Source organism: Staurois parvus, unplaced genomic scaffold, assembly GCF_062004578.1.
Source record: "Staurois parvus isolate SC_StPar_1 unplaced genomic scaffold, SC_StPar_1.0 ptg001287l, whole genome shotgun sequence".
Classification (NCBI taxonomy): Eukaryota; Metazoa; Chordata; class Amphibia; order Anura; family Ranidae; genus Staurois; species Staurois parvus.
Window position 1 is genome coordinate 649,939 of NW_028319083.1, and position 23,059 is coordinate 672,997.

Here is a 23,059-nt window from a genome sequence, read left to right on the forward strand (position 1 = left end):
ATAGGTGACAGTTTGCAGCGAAGTAATACAGGGCCACTAGGATCTCCGGCTCACCTCCGCCTTCAGGTGTTTTGGTGAGAACCAACTGTTGTTAAGACACCTTGCGTGAGCCAGGGTCACCTACCAGGGTTTTTTTTACACACACTTGACTCGAGTTCTAACTCTTTCGCACTCCTTTCAAAACTCAAAGGAGAAAATATGTGTGAGCCAGGGGCGGACTGACCATTCAAGCACTCAGGCACTGCCCGAGGGCCCAGGATCAGTAGGGGGCCCCATGAAATGCCCCTGGTACCTCTTTTATAGGCTTTTTTGGGTGTGCTTTGAGTGTGGGTAAGGACACAGGGGCCCCATGATCCCCTATTGCCTCATGAGTTGTCAGTCCGCCCCTGGTGTGAGCATACACTTTAACAGACCAAAAGTGAGCAAATAAAAGACGTTCTTTGCTAGGGTTTACATACACTTTAAATGTTCCCTCATCCCCATCAGAAAGAATGAACCACAAACACAGAACATTTTGGTTAAACAACATTTATTTTAATATTTATGTTGTGGGAATAGGAGGAGGGGGGAGGGGGAATTGAGGGTGGTAAAAAGGAGAGAGGGGGGGGGAATTTATCCTATTGCCCCTGGCCACACTCACCCCCTCCCTCCTCATGAGACATTGTGGGCGAACCGGGCAATCAGGCACGGGAGGAAAAGGGGACCAGGGTGGAGACGTCTCTGCGGGGTATGTGCCTTATTGCCCTAGCTGGTCGCAGCTACGTCATGGCTGGTCCCATGCAGGGATTGGTTAGAAGGGGCAAGGGACAAAATGGCGCCTCTCTTGCTATTACAGTCATGGAGCGGTGTAGGGGTTTTGGGATTTGACACAGCTACTCCCACCAAGATACCCTTTTTGACCTCATCCAGTAGCAGCGGGGCAACGGCTATGACGCCCTTCCGTTGGATTATCTGCCAGTGGGGTATACCGAAGCAGAAACCAACGCCACCCTAAGTGCCACTTCCCTCTTAAGTGGCAAGAGGTGGCGGGGAATCAAATCTGCCCTTCGTTTCGCCTGCACTGATCCCCAAGTCACACACAGCCAGTTCACACTCTACCTCTCTCGGCCAGCTCCCTCTGCTATCCCTGCGCCTACTGGCGATTCTGCCTCCTGCAAGGCACGCCAGTGGATTACCACAGTCAAAGTGGGAGAACAAGGGGGCTGCAGAGTAGTTTTAGCCCACTTCTTTACACTACGTCCCTCCAGGAGTAGTGGAAGAAGGAAGGGCACCAATTTACCAACTCATATGACCCCTGCAAAAAAAAAAAAAACGGAGAATGCTTTGGAGTAATCTGGGAAAATATGGCAGCACAGATCATTTGTCTTTTGCTGGTGCCCCCATCCTTTAGGAAATCTATAAGAAGAGGAGACACACAGTATGGGCATACAGAGAGGGGGGGGGAAGGGGAATACAGAGGATTTATATTTATATATATATATATATATCTTTTTTTTTTTTTTTACACACATACATACTGTACACACGCACACACACCATCCTCCTCCATTAAATCCTCAACTGCCACTCTTGCTGAATTGACAAAAAATTATTAAAAAAACGGAAAACGGAAAAAAAAAAGACGGACTTGTTTCAGTAGGGGGTGAATAGAGACCAGTTCTGGGAAGGAATTGCCCCTCCCTCCCCCCTCGGGGGGGTTATAAACAGCACAGACACACAGCTTCACGGGAAACAAGGGGAACAAAAAAACCTGCACACGGACAAATTAAATATTATATATATGTGTGTGTATATAAGTTAAGGGGGGGGGCTCCTTCAGTCAGTGGGTATTTACAAGGGAGAGTAAGGAGGGAGAGAGCTTTTGCACAATTAATGGGGGCAGGGGTCCCCACTTCCCTATGTTAGAAAGGGGAGGGGGGAGAGGCAGGAGGGGGGAGTTTTATGTAGAAGTTTTTTTTTGTCTGGTCCCAGCTGGGGTAGATGACAGATCCGGCGAAGGGGGAGAAAAAGAGACAGAGAGACGGGGAGAGAGTGTGACTCTGTCCTTAGGTGCTGAAATAAACTGCGGGGGACAAAAAGCAAAAACATTGGGATGCAGAGGAGAGAGGAAACATTGGGGTGAAAGCATGAAAAGGACAAGTGACAGGAGACATAATGAGTCCAAGCGATAGAAAAAAATGTCAGACACAGGGATGAGTAAGACAAAATCAATGAGGGACAGGAAAAAGGGTCAGCAACAAAGACAAGGTGAAGAACAAAGAAAAGGAGAAAGATATGGAACAGGCATAATGAAGACAAGAAAAAGACAAATAGGATCAGAGGTGAGGGAAAAAAGAACAGGGTGCGGGTAAGAGCAAACACAAAGATACAAGATGAACGGGAACACAGAGTAAAGATGAGGTGAAGACCAAAGTAACGAGAAATGGCAAAGAACAATCGGGGACATGGGAAAGATAAAATAAAGCCAAGGATGAGTGTAAACAACAGACAAGATAAAGCACAGAGGAAGGCACAAAATTAACAGAAAGAAATATAAATAGACAATATCGAGGAAAGTAAAAGACCCAGGATGAGCAGGAAAATATACATGAAGACCAGGCAAGATGGAAGACAGAAGAAGACCCAAGATGAGCAGGAACAAACATGAAGAACAGGCAAAATGAAGGATAGAAGAATACCCAAGATGAGCAGGAAAAAATACATGAAGAACAGGCAAGATGGAGGATAGAAGAATATCCAGGATGAGCAGAAAAAATATAAAGAACAGACAAGATGGAGGACAGAAGACCCAGGATGAGCAGGAAAAAATTACACGAAGAACAGACAAAATGGAGGACAGAAGAAGACCCAAGATGAGCAGGAACAAACATGAAGAACAGACAAGATGGAGGACAGAAGAAGACCCAAGATGAGCAGGAACAAACATGAAGAACAGACAAGATGGAGGACAAAAGAATACCCAAGATGAGCAGGAACAAACATGAAGAACAGACAAGATGGAGGACAGAAGAAGACCCAAGATGAGAAGGAACAAACATGAAGAACAGAGAAGATGGAGGACAGAAGAAGACCCAAGATGAGCAGGAACAAACATGAAGAACAGACAAGATGGAGGGCAGAAGAAGACCCAAGATGAGCAGGAACAAACATGAAGAACAGACAAAATGGAGGACAGAAGAAGACCCAAGATGAGCAGGAACAAACATGAAGAACAGACAAGATGGAGGACAAAAGAATACCCAAGATGAGCAGGAACAAACATGAAGAACAGACAAGATGGAGGACAGAAGAAGACCCAAGATGAGCAGGAACAAACATGAAGAACAGACAAGATGGAGGACAAAAGAATACCCAAGATGAGCAGGAACAAACATGAAGAACAGACAAGATGGAGGACAGAAGAAGACCCAAGATGAGAAGGAACAAACATGAAGAACAGAGAAGATGGAGGACAGAAGAAGACCCAAGATGAGCAGGAACAAACATGAAGAACAGACAAGATGGAGGGCAGAAGAAGACCCAAGATGAGCAGGAACAAACATGAAGAACAGACAAAATGGAGGACAGAAGAAGACCCAAGATGAGCAGGAACAAACATGAAGAACAGACAAGATGGAGGACAAAAGAATACCCAAGATGAGCAGGAACAAACATGAAGAACAGACAAGATGGAGGACAGAAGAAGACCCAAGATGAGCAGGAACAAACATGAAGAACAGACAAGATGGAGGGCAGAAGAAGACCCAAGATGAGCAGGAACAAACATGAAGAACAGACAAGATGGAAGACAGAAGAAGACCCAAGATGAGCAGGAACAAACATGAAGAACAGACAAGATGGAGGACAGAAGAAGACCCAAGATGAGCAGGAACAAACATGAAGAACAGACAAGATGGAGGGCAGAAGAAGACCCAAGATGAGCAGGAACAAACATGAAGAACATACAAGATGGAGGATAGAAGAATACCCAAGATGAGCAGGAACAAACATGAAGAACAGGCAAGATGGAGGATAGAAAAATACCCAGGATGAGCAGAAATAATACAAAGAACAGACAAGATGGAGCACAGAAGATCCAGGATGAGCAGGAAAAAATTACATGAAGAACACACAAGATGGAGGACAGAAGAAGGCCCAAGATGAGCAGGAACAAACATGAAGAACACGCAAGATGGAGGATAGAATACCCAGGATGAGCAGGAAAAAATATATAGAACAGATAAGATGAAGGACAAAGGAAGACCCAGGAGCAGGAACAAGGTTGAAAAACAAACAAGATTGTTGTTTAGAAGACAAAGGGGAGATACATGACCATCAGGGATGAGGATGAGGTATAAACATGATCACAGAGAATCATGAATTACAGACAAACCCAGGTGGAGCAAAAACAATGTTGGAAAAACAAAAAAGATTGAGGATTTGGAGACAAAGAAAAGCAAGATGGTTAGGGACCAGAGTGAGAAATGAAGAGGATTTAGGACAAATATGAATAATAGAGAAGGTAGAAGGCAAGTGGAAGACCCAGGATCAGTAGGAAAGAGACAGAACAAAACAAAAGAAATGACACAAGGAAAACCAAGGATTAGCAAGAATAAAGGTGAAGAACAGACAGGATGGAGTAAAGGAGGACAAGGGATGAGGTGAAGAACCATCAAGATGCAGTCATGAAAGACAAGGGATGAAGATAAAGAAAAGACAAGATACAGCAATGAAGGGCAGGTAACGAGAGTAAAGAACAAACAGGATGGAGTAAAGGAGGACAAGGGATGAGGTAAAGAACCATCAAGATGCAGTCATGAAAGACAAGGGATGAAGATAAAGAAAAGACAAGATGAAGAAATGAAAGGCAAGTAACAAGAGTAAAGAACAAACAGGATGGAGTAAAGGAGGACAAGGGATGAGGTGAAGAACCATCAAGATGCAGTCATGAAAGACAAGGGATGAAGATAAAGAAAAGACAAGATACAGCAATGAAGGGCAGGTAACGAGAGTAAAGAACAAACAGGATGGAGTAAAGGAGGACAAGGGATGAGGTAAAGAACCATCAAGATGCAGTCATGAAAGACAAGGGATGAAGATAAAGAAAAGACAAGATGAAGAAATGAAAGGCAGGTAACGAGAGTAAAGAACAAACAGGATGGAGTAGTGGAAAACAAGGGATGAGGATGAAGAGCAGACAAGATGAAGTGTGAAGAGAAAACCAGTAAAATGTAAAAAACAAGACAAAGATGGAGGACGAGGTGTGTGGTACATACAGTAGACACAAGGATGGGATGGGCACAGCAGGGAAGCATTGGGAGAGAGAAGCAAGAGAAAAAGAAGAGGTTAGTATAGTCAGCCATCTGTATACAGCACAGATAACAAGCAGCACATATATATATATATATAGATATAAAAACACAGACTAAAAACATTGATACACAAAAGGACAATAACTCACCAATAATTATGATGAGGATGATGGCGCATATCACTCCCATAATGATCATCATCTGAGGAGAGAAAAACACAAAGAGTGAGATGGAGAACACAGAGATGGTGTAATGATATGTCACATTAAGTCACATTATGCAGAACACCGCCTACTATGAACTATTCTAACCAGGGGCCGACTGACAACTCATGGGGCCCCCAGGCAATAGGAGATCATGGGGCCCCTGTGTCCTTGGTCAAACTCACAAAAACTATGAAAAAGGTACCAGGGGCATCTCATGAGGCCCCCTACTGACCCCGGGCCCTCAGGCAGTGCCAGAGTTTCCAACTGGTCAGTCTGCTCCTGATTCTGACTAACGCAGGACCTTCATAAACTGACAAGAGTTATGGTATGTTTAATTTCAAACAACTTCATCTCAGATTACTGGGCAGTAGGAATCCAAAGTATCTCTAAACCGAAGAAATGTGAAGTTTTTCCAAACTGCGGATACAGTATGCAAGTGTGTGTGATCTGAGGGAAAACAATTGGAAGAAACTGACAATGATATCGCCTTGATAATAGGCAACTATAAAGCCAAAGAGTTCTACTTAGGAAGAACAGTCAAGGCAAACACAACAGAATTCTCCAACAAGTTAAGTTTGTATGTTGTTATGTACTATACTAAGTAGCCATGTGCACGTCAGGAATTTTCGTCTAGTTTCAGATGCATTCATTCATTGAAGAATTTTGTTTTGTCATATGTTGAACCAATTCATTTTCAGAATTCTTTCGGATCTTCGGCATTTGTTTCGTATATGTTTTAGCCCAGGTGGATTCGAAAAAATGTAGTTTTTCCTGGAAAATTGCTAGATATTCGATATATTATCGAATCTGGTGAATTTGAATCGGAAGAATTCAATATTTTCAGACACTAGCCCAACCCACCAAGAGAAACGGCATGAACTGATTGGACATTATGAAACTGGCATCATGTGCATCCAAATTAACGTATGCAATGAAATTCAGAACTAATTTGAAAATGTTATCAATTTCCCTACTGTCACATCATGTGAAGTCATCTGAATGAAATAAATGCATTCGTTAATTTCGGTACAACTTTTTTTTTGGATACGCTGACATTCGTCAGTATGTCCATTCGGAGATTCATATACATTCGAATCTCTGAAAATGAAATTTTCATCCGAAAAATGAATCATAACTAAGCGAAATGCTTATATCTAATACTAAGTGAGATATGAGAAACACACAAGATGAAGGTTAGAAAAAATACCCTGGATTATCAGAAAGAAACATAAAAAAAATAGATGAAGGACAGGAGAAACCCAGGATGAGCTTGAACAAATATGAAGAACAGACAAAATAGAGGACCACAGAAGGCCCAGGAGAAGCGGGAACCAGGTTGGAAAAAAAAGAAGTTGAGGTGTTGAGGTATGGAAGACAAAGGGGAGATACAGGACAATCAGGGATTAGGGTGAAGAATGAACAAAATCAAAGAAAAGTGTGAAAAATTAGAAGACAAGCAGAAGATCCAGGATGAAAAAAAGAGAAAAAACAGAGGGAGGAATCCTCTACTTAATCTTTTTTTTGTATAGCCATTCTTTCCTATGGGAGGTGAATGGGGTTAGAATTCTGTATTGCTCTTAAACATGTAGACACACCATCTCTTCAATGTCTTGCCATGATTCACAGATGAGGGTATCAATGCAGGGGCGGACTGACAACTCATGGGGCTCCCGGGCCCTCAATAGGGGATCATGGGGCCCCTGTGTCCTTGCCCAAACTCAAAAAAGCCTATGAAAAAGGTACCTGGGGCATCTCATGGGGCCCCCTACTGACCCAGGGCCCTCGGGCAGTGCCAGAGTTTCCAAATGGTCAGTCCGCCCCTGTATCAATGCTTCCTCTTCCGGTGTGACCACTTGTTGGCTCCACACTTCTTCATCACCCCTCACTGCTCCTCTTTCTTGTCTCAAAACATGGTCTAGCTCTTGGGCTGATGTTCTAATAATGTGATTGGTATAAAAGAAACATTTGGGATGCTCACCAACTCTTCCACTACACTTTCCCGCTTACAGTACTCAAATGGCTTTTCATAGAGTTGGTACATGTATAGAGAACATGTATAGAGAACATGTACAGAGAACATGTATAGAGAACATGTATAGAGAACATGTACAGAGAACGTGAGGTGCTCTAAATACTGCAGCCAGGGGCTAATTCCATGGTACAGCATGGCAAGGCTCACTAGAATGCTGATTTTTTTTTTCTGAACATTTCAAGTCAGGAGTATCTCAGATGCTTCTTGAGGAACACATCAAGCGTTACTGTGCTTCCCCAGGCAGGGAAATATTGCTTCACTGTCACATGGTAGGCCCAATTCAATCCATGCAACTGCCCAGTCTTCCACGGGACTGTTGCTAAGTGGTCCTCAGGCAGAAAGTCCATACGCTCTTTTAAAGACCCTTCCCAAACTCACCTTGAGGTTCTTCCACCAGTACTTGCGTTTGAGTTTGGCCGCGCTGGTTTCAAACTGCGAGGCTCCGGCCTGCAGAGCGTCCGCGCGGTCATCCAATTCGGACAGCTTCTGATCTCGTTCCAACACTTTGTCTACATTGACACGCATGATATCCACAACCTGTGGGGCAGGAAGAAGAGACACTGAAGATACACAGACTTACTATCACATTACTATACTGGCTTTATGTCTTGTGTTCTTCTGTACTAACCTCATCGACCTGTGCCTGGGTTTGCTGAAGCCTTCTGTTGCTGGTGAGGTTGGGGGGAGCTTGGGGTGCTCCTCCTTCTCCAGGTGCAGCGGGAGGGCCAGCAGGTGGGGCAGACCTGAAAGATAGATGGTACTGATCAGAATCCATAGGGACCAGTTTTTTCTGGCTCCAAGCTAAACTAATGCTCATGCACTTAAATGGGAGGAACATGTAAGATAAACACTCAACACTCCACCCAAAATTACTGTTGCTTCACCTGAAATACTTTCCTAACACAAGTACAGAGATAAGGAATGCTGGCACTTTTTCCATGGTTACCAACTGTCCCTTTTTTGGAGGAACATTGTTCTTGGAACCAAATCCTTCGGTCCTTCTTTTCTCCCTCACTGAATCACTAAATAAACCTTCTTAACCAAGGTTCCTTCAAAGTGTGCTAGGGGTTCCTTGAGCAATATGTTCCTCTCCAATGATCTTTTAAGCTATCTGTAAGCAGGGACATACTTCCCATTGACCACCAATGTATGGGAGCACTACACTGACCATCAATGTAAGAGAGCACTACACTGACCACCAATGTAAGAGACAACTACACTGACCACCAATGTAGGAGAGCACTACACTGACCACCAATGTATGGGAGCACTACACTGACCATCAATGTAAGAGAGCACTACACTGACCACCAATGTAAGAGAGCACTACACTGACCACCAATGTAAGAGGGCACTACACTGACCATCAATGTAAGAGAGCACTACACTGACCACCAATGTAAGAGAGCACTACACTGACCACCAATGTAAGAGAGCACTACACTGACCACCAATGTAGGAGAGCACTACACTGACCACCAATGTAAGAGAGCACTACACTGACCATCAATGTAAGAGAGCACTACACTGACCACCAATGTAAGAGAGCACTACACTGACCACCAATGTAAGAGACAACTACACTGACCCCCAATGTATGAGGGCACTACACTGACCACCAATGTAAGAGGGCACTACACTGACCCCAATGTAAGAGAGCACTACACTGAACGCCAATGTAAGAGAGCACTACACTGACCACCAATGTAAGAGATCACTACACTGACCACCAATGTAAGAGACAACTACACTGACCACCAATGTAAGAGAGCACTACACTGACCACCAATGTAAGAGACAACTACACTGACCACCAATGTAAGAGACAACTACACTGACCACCACTGTAAGAGAGCACTACACTGACCACCAATGTAAGAGACAACTACACTGACTACCACTGTAAGAGAGCACTACACTGACCACCAATGTAAGAGAGCACTACACTGACCACCAATGTAAGAGAGCACTACACTGACCACCAATGTAAGAGACAACTACACTGACCACCAATGTAAGAGAGCACTACACTGACCACCAATGTAAGAGACAACTACACTGACCACCACTGTAAGAGAGCACTACACTGACCACCAATGTAAGAGACAACTACACTGACTACCACTGTAAGAGAGCACTACACTGACCACCAATGTAAGAGAGCACTACACTGACCACCAATGTAAGAGACAACTACACTGACCACCAATGTAAGAGAGCACTACACTGACCACCAATGTAAGAGACAACTACACTGACCACCAATGTAAGAGCACTACACTGACCACCAATGTAAGAGAGCACTACACTGACCACCAATGTAAGAGACAACTACACTGACCACCAATGTAAGAGAGCACTACACTGACCACCAATGTAAGAGATAACTACACTGACCACCAATGTAAGAGAGCACTACACTGACCACCAATGTAAGAGACAACTACACTGACCACCAATGTAAGAGACAACTACACTGACCACCAATGTAGGAGAGCACTACACTGACCACCAATGTAAGAGACAACTACACTGACCACCAATGTAGGAGAGCACTACACTGACCACCAATGTAAGAGACAACTACACTGACCACCAATGTAAGAGGGCACTACACTGAACGCCAATGTAAGAGAGCACTACACTGACCACCACTGTAAGAGATCACTACACTGACCACCAATGTAAGAGACAACTACACTGACCACCAATGTAAGAGAGCACTACACTGACCACCAATGTAAGAGACAACTACACTGACCACCAATGTAAGAGAGCACTACACTGACCACCACTGTAAGAGACAACTACACTGACCACCAATGTAAGAGACAACTACACTGACCACCAATGTAAGAGACAACTACACTGACTACCACTGTAAGAGAGCACTACACTGACCACCAATGTAAGAGAGCACTACACTGACCACCAATGTAAGAGACAACTACACTGACCACCAATGTAAGAGAGCACTACACTGACCACCAATGTAAGAGATAACTACACTGACCACCAATGTAACAGAGTACTACACTGACCACCAATGTAAGAGAGCACTACACTGACCACCAATGTAAGAGAGCACTACACTGACCACCAATGTAAGAGGGCACTACACTGACCACCAATGTAAGAGAGCACTACACTGACCACCAATGTAAGAGGGCACTACACTGACCACCACTGTAAGAGATCACTACACTGACCACCAATGTAAGAGACAACTACACTGACCACCAATGTAAGAGAGCACTACACTGACCACCAATGTAAGAGACAACTACACTGACCACCAATGTAAGAGAGCACTACACTGACCACCACTGTAAGAGACAACTACACTGACCACCAATGTAAGAGACAACTACACTGACCACCAATGTAAGAGACAACTACACTGACTACCACTGTAAGAGAGCACTACACTGACCACCAATGTAAGAGAGCACTACACTGACCACCAATGTAAGAGACAACTACACTGACCACCAATGTAAGAGAGCACTACACTGACCACCAATGTAAGAGATAACTACACTGACCACCAATGTAACAGAGTACTACACTGACCACCAATGTAAGAGAGCACTACACTGACCACCAATGTAAGAGAGCACTACACTGACCACCAATGTAAGAGGGCACTACACTGACCACCAATGTAAGAGAGCACTACACTGACCACCAATGTAAGAGAGCACTACACTGACCACCAATGTAAGAGGGCACTACATTGACCACCAATGTAAGAGAGCACTACACTGACCACCAATGTAAGAGAGCACTACGCTGACCACCAATGTAAGAGATCACTACGCTGACCACCAATGTAAGAGAGCACTACACCGACCACCAATGTAAGAGAGCACTACGCTGACCACCAATGTAAGAGAGCACTACACTGACCACCAATGTAAGAGACAACTACACTGACCATCAATGTATGGGAGCACTACACTGACCGCCAATGTAAGAGAGCACTACACTGACCATCAATGTAAGAGAGCACTACACTGACCACCAATGTAAGAGAGCACTACACTGACCACCAATGTAAGAGAGCACTACACTGACCACCAATGTAAGAGAGCACTACACTGACCACCAATGTATGGGAGCACTACACTGACCACCAATGTATGGGAGCACTACGCTGACCATCAATGTAAGAGAGCACTACACTGACCACCAATGTAAGAGAGCACTACGCTGACCACCAATGTAAGAGAGCACTACACCGACCACCAATGTAAGAGACGACTACACTGGCCACCAATGCAAGAGAGCACTACACTGACCACCAATGTAAGAGAGCACTACACTGACCACCAATGTATGGGAGCACTACACTGACCGCCAATGTAAGAGAGCACTACACTGACCATCAATGTAAGAGAGTACTACACTGACCGCCAATGTAAGAGAGCACTACACTGACCGCCAATGTAAGAGAGCACTACACTGACCGCCAATGTAAGAGACAAATACACTGACCACCAATGTATGGGAGCACTACACTGACCACCAATGTAAGAGACAACTACACTGGCCACCAATGCAAGAGAGCACTACACTGACCACCAATGTAAGAGAGCACTACACTGACCACCAATGTAAGAGAGCACTACACTGATCACCAATGTAAGGGAGCACTACATTGACCCCATGTAAGGGAGCACTACATTGGTGGTCGGTGTCTTGTTCTCTTACGCTGGTCTCTTAGTCCGTAGGGTTCAATGTAAGAGACCAATACAATGACTGCCAATGTAAGAGAGCACTACACCGACCACCAATGTAAGAGAGCACTACACTGACCACCAATGTAAGGGGCACTACACTGACCACCAATGTAAGGGGCACTACACAGACCCCCAATGTAAGGGAGCACTACACTGACCACCAATGTAAGGGGCACTACACTGACCACCAATGTAAGGGGCACTACACCGACCACCAATGTAAGAGACGACTACACTGGCCACCAATGCAAGAGAGCACTACACTGACCACCAATGTAAGAGAGCACTACACTGACCACCAATGTATGGGAGCACTACACTGACCGCCAATGTAAGAGAGTACTACACTGACCGCCAATGTAAGAGAGCACTACACTGACCGCCAATGTAAGAGAGCACTACACTGACCGCCAATGTAAGAGACAAATACACTGACCACCAATGTATGGGAGCACTACACTGACCACCAATGTAAGAGACAACTACACTGGCCACCAATGCAAGAGAGCACTACACTGACCACCAATGTAAGAGAGCACTACACTGACCACCAATGTAAGAGAGCACTACACTGATCACCAATGTAAGGGAGCACTACATTGACCCCATGTAAGGGAGCACTACATTGGTGGTCGGTGTCTTGTTCTCTTACGCTGGTCTCTTAGTCCGTAGGGTTCAATGTAAGAGACCAATACAATGACTGCCAATGTAAGAGAGCACTACACCGACCACCAATGTAAGGGAGCACTACACTGACCATCAATGTAAGGGGCACTACACTGACCACCAATGTAAGGGGCACTACACAGACCCCCAATGTAAGGGAGCACTACACTGACCACCAATGTAAGGGGCACTACACTGACCACCAATGTAAGGGGCACTACACTGACCACCAATGTATGAGAGCACTAAAATTCATATGGAATTTCTTTTCTGGCCTTCATCATTATCATGGAATTGTTTTGTTTAATTTCATTATTACTTCTGAAAATCATAGTACAAAGCAGCCCTGGGTATGGGACACACTAAGCATGCCACATGGGTTATTATTTGATGTAGTCCTATTCTTATATCTCAGCTAACTGCACATACCAGCTTGTGACTCAGAAGTACTAAAGCCAGACACAGCCAGGAACTACCATGTTCAGAACACGACCAGCAATTATATTTGTCTCCCAACGGGTGAACTAAAACTTAAATCTTTAATAAGGATCCTGGACATTTCCATTGTCACAGATTCACTTACAAACAACAATTCTGCCACCTAGAGGTCTTCTCTGCTTTCCCTACAAATATCACAGGGAGCAGGAAGTGTGTGTATCCGGAACAGGCAACAATGGAAAATGCCAAAGGCTCCATAAAGATGAGCTTGGGTCAGATAGTAAAGATAAGGGTCCAATTCCATTTTTGTGGCGTGTTATCGTGTGTTATGTTGCAATTGAAGTGAACGGGCTGCCAAAAGGAACAAAAAAAATCACGCAAATCGGTGTGACGGAAATCTTGTATCCCAACGCATGATGCAATGCAGTCGTGTAGGCTTTGTACATTGGGGTCTCATTTAAAATGAATTGCACCGCCACACATGTAATGTGCTTCCATGAATTACTGCGTGCAATAGTTTAACCCCTTCATGCCTAAGGGTAAAACCAGGGGTGGCTGACAACTCATGGGGCCCCCAGGCAATAGGGGATCATGGGGCCCCTGTGTCCTTGCCCAAACTCAAAAAAGCCTATGAAAAAGGTACCAGGGGCATCTCATGGGGCCCCCTACTGACACCTGGCCCTCGGGCAGTGCCCGAGTTTCCAAATGGTCAGTCTGCCCCTGGGTAAAACAAATCTAAATGCCTAAGCACAATTTTGCAACGTTGACATGTGTTAGTCAATCCGTACATATCATCACAACTACTTTGTACATCCAGGTGGATTATATCGCATTTTTTTCCAGGACAAATTGGGCTTTCATTTGGTGGTAAATGGTAATGGATATCTCCTGATTTTTTTTTTATTATCAAAGGAAAACTGTCCCAAAATAGTAAAAAAAAAATATTTTGTATTTGTTTCTTGTTACGACCATAACCTACCACCAAAAAACAACCCAAAATAAATTCTCCAGCTCTTGACGATCGCAGCGATACCATATATGTGTATGTTATTTGTTGTTTATACCCGGAGTACAGCCCAGAAACAATAGTGCGCATTTTGTTTTTGTCTTTTTTTTTCACTTAAAACACACTGACAGGGATACCATTTTTTTAAAATCCTGACCTTTGACCCTGACCTTTTGATCTTTGACCCTGACTTTGACCCAAACACTAACCCTGGCACTGAACTAGATCAAACCTTGATCTGGGTATTTTTTCTTTATTTTTTATATATATTTATTTTTTTCTTACAAACATTTTTTTTCTCTCTATGCCAGAAGATAGAGAAATACAATGTATAATAGGATGTCTGTAATGATACAATGTATAATAGGATGTCTGTAATGATACAATGTATAATAGGATGTCTGTAATGATACAATGTATAATAGGATGTCTGTAATGATACAATGTATAATAGGATGTCTGTAATGATACAATGTATAATATGATGTATGTAATGATACAATGTATAATAGGATGTATATAATAATACAATGTATAATAGGATGTCTGTAATGATACAATGTATAATAGGATGTCTGTAATGATACAATGTATAATATGATGTATGTAATGATACAATGTATAATAGGATGTCTGTAATGATACAATGTATAATAGGATGTATATAATAATACAATGTATAATAGAATGTATATAATGATACAATGTATAATAGGATGTATATAATGATACAATGTATAATAGGATGTATATAATGATACAATGTATAATAGGATGTATATAATGATACAATGTATAATGGAATGTATATAATGATACAATATATAATGGAATGTATATAATGATACAATGTATAATAGGATGTATGTAATGATACAATGTATAATAGGATGTATATAATGATACAATGTATAATAGGATGTATATAATGATACAATGTATAATAGGATGTATGTAATGATACAATGTATAATAGGATGTATGTAATGATACAATGTATAACAGAATGTATGTAATGATACAATGTATAATATGATGTATGTAATGATACAATGTATAATAGGATGTATGTAATGATACAATGTATAATAGGATGTATGTAATGATACAATGTATAATAGGATGTGTATAATGATACAATGTATAATAGGATGTATATAATGATACAATGTATATTAGGATGTATATAATGATACAATGTATAACGGAATGTATATAATGATACAATGTATGATAGGATGTATATAATGGTATAATGGGATGTATATAATGATACAATGTATAATAGGATGTATATAATGATACAATGTATAATAGGATGTATATAATGATACAATGTATAATAGGATGTATATAATGATACAATGTATAATAGGATGCATATAATGAAACAATGTATAATATGATGTATATAATGATACAATGTATAATAGGATGTATATATTGATACAATGTATAATGGAATGTATATAATGGTACAATGTATAATGGAATGTATATAATGATACAATGTATAATGTGATGTATATAATAATACAATGTATAATAGAATGTATATAATGATACAATGTATAATAGGATGTACAGTCAGGTCCATAAATATTGGGACATCGACACAATTCTAACATTTTTGGCTCTATACACCACCACAATGGATTTGAAATGAAATGAACAAGATGTGCTTTAACTGCAGACTGTCAGCTTTAATTTGAGGGTATTTACATTCAAATCAGGTGAACGGTGTAGGAATTACAACAGTTTGCATATGTGCCTCCCACTTATTAAGGGACCAAAAGTAATGGGACAATTGGCTTCTCAGCCGTTCCATGGCCAGGTGTGTGTTATTCCCTCATTATCCCAATTACAATGAGCAGATAAAAGGTCCAGAGTTCATTTCAAGTGTGCTATTTGCATTTGGAATCTGTTTCTGTCAACTCTCAAGATGAGATCCAAAGAGCAGTCACTATCAGTGAAGCCATCATTAGGCTGAAAAAACAAAACAAACCCATCAGAGAGATAGCAAAAACATTAGGCGTGGCCAAAACAACTGTTTGGAACATTCTTAAAAAGAAGGAACGCACCGGTGAGCTCAGCAACACCAAAAGACCCGGAAGACCACGGAAAACAACTGTGATGGATGACCGAAGAATTCTTTCCCTGGTGAAGAAAACACCCTTCACAGCAGTTGGCCAGATCAAGAACACTCTCCAGGAGGTAGGTGTATGTGTGTCAAAGTCACCAATCAAGAGAAGACTTCACCAGAGTGAATACAGAGGGTTCACCACAAGATGGAAACCATTGGTGAGCCTCAAAAACAGGAAGGCCAGATTAGAGTTTGCCAAACGACATCTAAAAAAGCCTTCACAGTTCTGGAACAACATCCTATGGACAGATGAGACCAAGATCAACTTGTACCAGAGTGATGGGAAGAGAAGAGTATGGAGAAGGAAAGGAACTGCTCATGATCCTAAGCATACCACCTCATCAGTGAAGCATGGTGGTGGTAGTGTCATGGCGTGGGCATGTATGGCTGCCAATGGAACTGCTTCTCCTGTATTTATTGATGATGTGACTGCTGACAAAAGCAGCCGGATGAATTCTGAAGTGTTTCGGGAATATTATCTGCTCATATTCAGCCAAATGCTTCACAGCTCATTGGACGCTTCACAGTGCAGATGGACAATGACCCAAAGCAGACTGCAAAAGCAACCAAAGAGTTTTTTAAGGGAAAGAAGTGGAATGTTCTGCAATGGCCAAGTCAATCACCTGACCTGAATCCGATTGAGCATTTCACTTGCTGAAGACAAAACTGAAGGGAAAATGCCCCAAGAACAAGCAGGAACTGAAGACAGTTGCAGTAGAGGCCTGGCAGAGCATCACCAGGGATGAAACCCAGCGTCTGGTGATGTCTATGCGTTCCACACTTCAGGCTGTAATTGACTGCAAAGGATTTGCAACCAAGTATTAAAAAGTGAAAGTTTGATTTATGATTATTATTCTGTCCCATTACTTTTGGTCCCTTAACAAGTGGGAGGCACATATGCAAACTGTTGTAATTCCTACACCGTTCACCTGATTTGGATGTAAATACCTTCAAATTAAAGCTGACAGTCTGCAGTTAAAGCACATCTGGTTCGTTTCATTTCAAATCCATTGTGGTGGTATATAGGGCCAAAAATGTTAGAATTGTGTCGATATCCCAATATTTATGGACCTGACTGTATGTAAAGATACAATGTATAATGGAATGTATATAATGATACAATGTATAATGGAGTGTATATAATGATACAATGTATAATAGGATGTATATAATGATACAATGTATAATGGAATGTATATAATGATACAATGTATAATAGAATGTATATAATGATACAATGTATAATAGAATGTATATAATGATACAATGTATCTCTCTTCTCCATTCATACAGGAAGAAAAAAACAAGAGGGCCGGGCTGTACAGTGACTGATCACTGTGATAGCCAATCAGAGACTATCACAGCGATCATGTGACCCAGAATCGGGAGTCCCGGGTCCCGATCGTTAGAACAGGACCCGGGGTTCTCAGTGACACCACGATCTTTGTGCTGGGAGTGTGCAGTGTGGCGCGCTCCCAGCACAAAGACAGGGTACACAAATATGCGAATCCATGGAAAAAAGCCCAGTTCTGTGAGGACACATATTGGTGTAACGTCGGCGTCAAGGGGTTTAATAGATCCTTAAAAAGAAGCAATATTTTATTTGAATGACGAGCCATCAATGTGCTTCTTCCAGTACATTTACACATCTACATGAATATTATTTTGATGTGTCACATTGTACAGCAATGGTGTTGTTAAAAAAAAAAAAACTCCTTTTATCATTAGAAAGCCTTGCACTCCAGAAAAGTGACTGTGCCTAGGCTGATGTGAGGTTATCAGTTTGCTGCATGCAGGAGGAAGCATCGCCCCAGTCTCCTCCCGCCCCCAGTGATGAGACTGCAACATTGTAACTTTGTAGCAAGTCACAAGGTGAGAGACTGCAACTGTGGCTGATCTGTGTCAGACATTTGTTAGAACTGTAGAAGGAACCAGGATTTCTATGACTGTACCATCTCTGAGCCGGCATCTCAGCCCAGGAAGTCGAAGGTGACCCTGGATGACACCTGAACAAAGATGGTTCGGTCACTCTGGAGAGGAAATCAGATGAAGACATTGTCAGGGGGAGTACTATGATCTCTGTGAGAGATAACAATTACAGTGATACATTACTGACCATGCTGCACTTAACATGAAACAGTGTACACTATATTGCCAAAAGTATTGGTCGGCCGGCCTTTCCACGCACATGAACTTTAATGGCCCCCCAGTCTTAGTCCGTAGGGTTCAATATTGAGTTGGCCCCGCCCTTTGCAGCTATAACAGCTTCAACTCTTCTGGGAAGGCCGTTCACAAGGTTTAGGAGGGTGTCTATGGGAAGGTTGGACCATTCTTCCAGAAGCACATTTGTCAGGTCAGGTACTGATGTCGGGGGAGGAGGCCTGGCTCACAGTCTCCGCTCTAATTCATCCCAAAGGTGTTCTATGGGGTTGAGGTCAGGACTCTGTGCAGGACAGTCAAGTTCCTCCACCCCAAACTGGCTCCTCCATGTCTCTATGGACCTTGCTTTGTGCACTGGTGCGCAGTCATGTTGGAACAGGAAGGGGCCATCCCCAAACTCTTCCCACAAAGTTGGGAGCATGAAATTGTCCAAAATGTCTTGGTATGCTGATGCCTTAAGAGTTCCCTTCACTGGAATTAGGGGGCCAAGACCAACGCCTGAAAAACAACCCCACACCATAATCCCCCCTCCACCAAACTTTACACTTGGCACAATGCAATCAGACAAGTACCATTCTCCTGGCCAAACCCAGACACGTCCATCGGATTGCCAGACTGAGAAGCGTGATTGGTCACTCCAGAGAACACGCTTCCATTGCTCTAGAGTCCAGTGGCGGCGTGCTTTACACCACGGCATCCGACGCTTTGCATTGCACTTGGTGATGTAAGGCTTGGATGCAGCTGCTCAGCCATGGAAACCCATTCCATGAAGCTCTCTACACACTGTTGTTGGGCTCATCTGAAGGCCACATGAAGTTTGGAGGTCTTTAGCTATTGACTCTGCAGACACTTGGCGACTTCTGCGCACATGCGCTGACCCCGCTCTGTCATGTGACATGGCCTACCACTTGGTGGCTGAGTTGCTGTTGTTCCCAGTTGCTTCCACTTTGTTATAATCCCACTAACAGCTGACCGTGGAATATTTAGTAGCCAGGAAATGTCACGGATGGACTTATTGCCCAGGTGGCCACCTATCACGGGACCACGCTTGGAGTCACTGAGCTCCTGAGAGCGACCCATTCTTTCTCCAATGTTTGTAGAAGCAGTCTGCATGCCTAGGGGCTTGATTGTATACACCTGTGTCCATGGAGGTGATTGGAACACCTGAATCACATGATTTGGAGGGCGGGCCCAATACTTTTGGCAATATAGTGTATCTTTTTCTAGGTCCAGTTCCACAGATAAGATACTGTACACTGTGATATGTGACATCATAATAAAGGTTGGCTCTAATATGGTGTAGCATCCCCTTAGAGGCCCAGTATCTCCAAATTAAAGTGTAACCCTTTCCCCCGCTGACGTAACACGTTGGGTGGGGCCTCGTTTTGTGATGTCATCACGCCTGCTGGAAGATCAGTGCTGGCTTTCTCATTTTGTAATACGGTCTCTCTATTATGTGAGTGCAATACATTTTAATAAACAGATCAGCTTTAGGGAGCTCAGTTTGAACTCTTATTATCTGGAGATCCCACACAGCCGGCCAGAACCTTGAGCACAGCGATGGTGGAACCCCTGGAGATAATCACAAGCATGGAGTTTGTATGGCGACCTGATCTCTATTTCTGGATTTCCATTTGTTATGCACTTTGGGCTTTTCATTAATTCACAATCATTTATATATTATTTGCATGCTTACTGATTTATCACACTTAAAGGGATAGCGCACCAATTTTCATGTTTTAACCCCTTCCTGACCAGAATTTTTGACACTTACAGTGAAGGAAATGCGTATTTGCTCCCCTGCTGATTTTAAATGTTGGCCCACTCACAAAGAAATGATCAGTCTAAAAATCGAATGTTCGGTGTATTGTAACATTGAGAGACAGAAGAGCAACAAAAAATTCAGCAGAAATGCGTCTAACAAATGATGACTGATCTGCATGTTCATGAGGGAAATAAGTATTTGATCCCCTTCACAAAACATGACTTAGTACTTTTTGGCAAATCCCTTGTTGGCAATCACAGAGGTCAGACGTTTCCTGGAGTTGGCCCCCAGGTTTGCACACATCTCAGGAGGGATTTTGGCCCACTCCTCTTGGCAGATCCTCTCCAAGTCATTAAGGTTTGGTGGCTGACTTTTGGTAACTCGAACTTTCAGCTCCCTCCACAGATTTTCAATCAGATTAAGGCTAGGCCACTCCAGGACCTTAATGTGCTTCTCCATGAGCCGCTCCTTTGTTGCCTTGGCCGTGTGTTTTGGGTCATTGTCATGCTGGAACACCCATCCACGACCCATTTTCAATGCCCTGGCTGAGGGAAGAAGGTTCTCACCCAAGATTTGACGGTACATTGCCCCGTCCATCGTCCCTTTGATGCGGTGCAGTTGTCTTATCCCCTTAGCAGAAAAACACCCCCAAGGCAGAATGTTTCCACCACCATGTTTCACAGTTGGGATGGTGTTCTTGGGGTCATAGGCAGCATTCCTCCTCCTCCAAACACGGCGAGTTGAGTTGATGCCAAAGAGCTTGATTTTGGTCTCATCTGACTACAACACTTCCCACCAGTCCTCCTCTGCATCATTCAGATGTTCAGTGGCAAACTTCAGACGGGCCTGGACATGTGCTTTCTTGAGCAGAGGGACCTTGTGGGCACTGCAGGATTTCAGTCCTTGTCGGCGTAGTGTGTTACCAATTGTTTTCTTGGTGACTGTGGTCCCGGCTGCCTGGAGATCATTGACAAGATCCTCACGTGTAGTTCTGGGATGATTCCTCACTGTTCTCATGATCATTGACACTCCACGAGGTGAGATCTTGCATGGTGCACCAGACCTAGGGAGACTGACACTTGTTTTGTGTTTCTTCCATTTGCGAATGATTGCACCAACTGTTGTCACCTTCTCACCAAACTGCTTGGCAATAGTTTGGTAGCCCAGTCCAGCCTTGTGTAGGTCTACAATCTTGTCCCTGACATCCTTGGACAGCTCTTTGGTCTTTGCCATGGTGGAGAGTTTGGAATCTGATTGTTTGATTGCGCCTGTGGACAGGTGTCTTTTTATAAATGAGATTAGTAGCACTCCCTTTAAGAGACTGCTTCTAATCTCAGCTTGTTACCTGTATGAGAGACACCTGGTAGCCAGAAATCCTGCTGAATGATAGGGGATCAAATCCTTATTTCCCTCATGAACATGCAAATCAGTCATCATTTGTTAGACATGCATTTCTGCTGAATTTGTTGTTGCTATTCTGTCTCTCAAATTGGATGATAAAAGCAGACAAAATTTTGAAGTACTTTCCAACAACATTCATGAAGTCACCAAACGTAGTGAGCAGGGGCGGACTGACAACTCATGGGGCCCCCGGGCAATAGGGGATCATGGGGCCCCTGTGTCCTTGCCCAAACTCAAAATATCCTATGAAAAAGGTACCAGGGGCATCTCATGGGGCCCCCTACTGACCCCGGGGCCTCGGGCAGTGCCCAAGTTTCCAAATGGTCAGTCCGCCCCTGATAGTGAGAACATTTGTTCAATCTTCAAAAATTAAAGGTCCCCAAAGATGGCTTGGATTTTGGCCTATTTCTTTGCCATTTGAAATTCAAGCTGCGGGTGGCCCTATCTCTACTGATTGACTCACCAAAAATAGACCGAGCCAGGTGGAAATTTTTGGTGAACAGTGAACGTCATAAAAGGGGGGAAACTAATGATTTTCTCTTGTTCAGCCCCATTCTGCAAGATTAAAGACCCCCAAAGACGGCTCAAACTTTAGCTGATTGCTTTTCACTTTTCAAATTCAAGCTGTGGGCAGCCTTATCAGCACTGACTGGCTCACCAAGTGGAAAATTCTTGGCGAACAGTGAAAGTCCTATCAGATGCAGCCACTGTACAGGTATTCAGACAGTCAAGGGTTCCGCATCTGCTGAACACAGTAACCGGCAGTGGATATTCCCGCTGAATGATCTGAAAATCATGCTGTGGGTGGCCCTCTCAACATTTACTGGCTCGCCAAATGTAGACTGAGCCAAGTGGAAAATTCTTGGTCAACGGTGAAAGTCTTATCAGATGCAGCCACTGTTCAGGTATTCAGACAGCCTCAGCTGAATACAGTAACCAGCAGAATCTATTGATTTTCTCTCGTTCAGCCCTATGGGCCGATAGGGCCACCCACAGCTGGAATTTCAGCTGATTCAGCAGCAATCGGATGAAATGAAGCTGTCTTGGGTAACGATTTCAGGCCAAGCAGCATTTTACATTTGGACTTATGAAGTTGTGTATGGTGGTCACAGATTGGTTGCGAGGCATGTGAGCCGTGTGTGTGACATTGGGGTTTTTAGTACAATAAAAGATGTTGAGCACCATATTAGGTGCAGGAACAGCCTCCCC

At 43.3% G+C, this 23,059-nt stretch overlaps 1 protein-coding gene across 1 annotated transcript in view; it reads right to left on the reverse strand.

Annotated features, from left to right (window-relative positions):
- Nucleotides 1-512: 512 nt before the first annotated feature.
- Nucleotides 513-23,059, reverse strand: part of VAMP2 (vesicle associated membrane protein 2) — an 86,905-nt gene continuing 64,358 nt past the window's right edge. Inside the window, exons 3-6 of the mRNA XM_089660903.1 lie at nt 8,158-8,272; nt 7,908-8,066; nt 5,441-5,492; nt 513-2,062 (exon numbers count right to left, since the gene is read on the reverse strand). Of these exons, the coding sequence (XP_089517029.1) occupies nt 2,046-2,062; nt 5,441-5,492; nt 7,908-8,066; nt 8,158-8,272 (343 nt within the window). The 3' untranslated portion in view covers nt 513-2,045. The remainder of the gene's footprint in view (nt 2,063-5,440; nt 5,493-7,907; nt 8,067-8,157; nt 8,273-23,059) is intronic.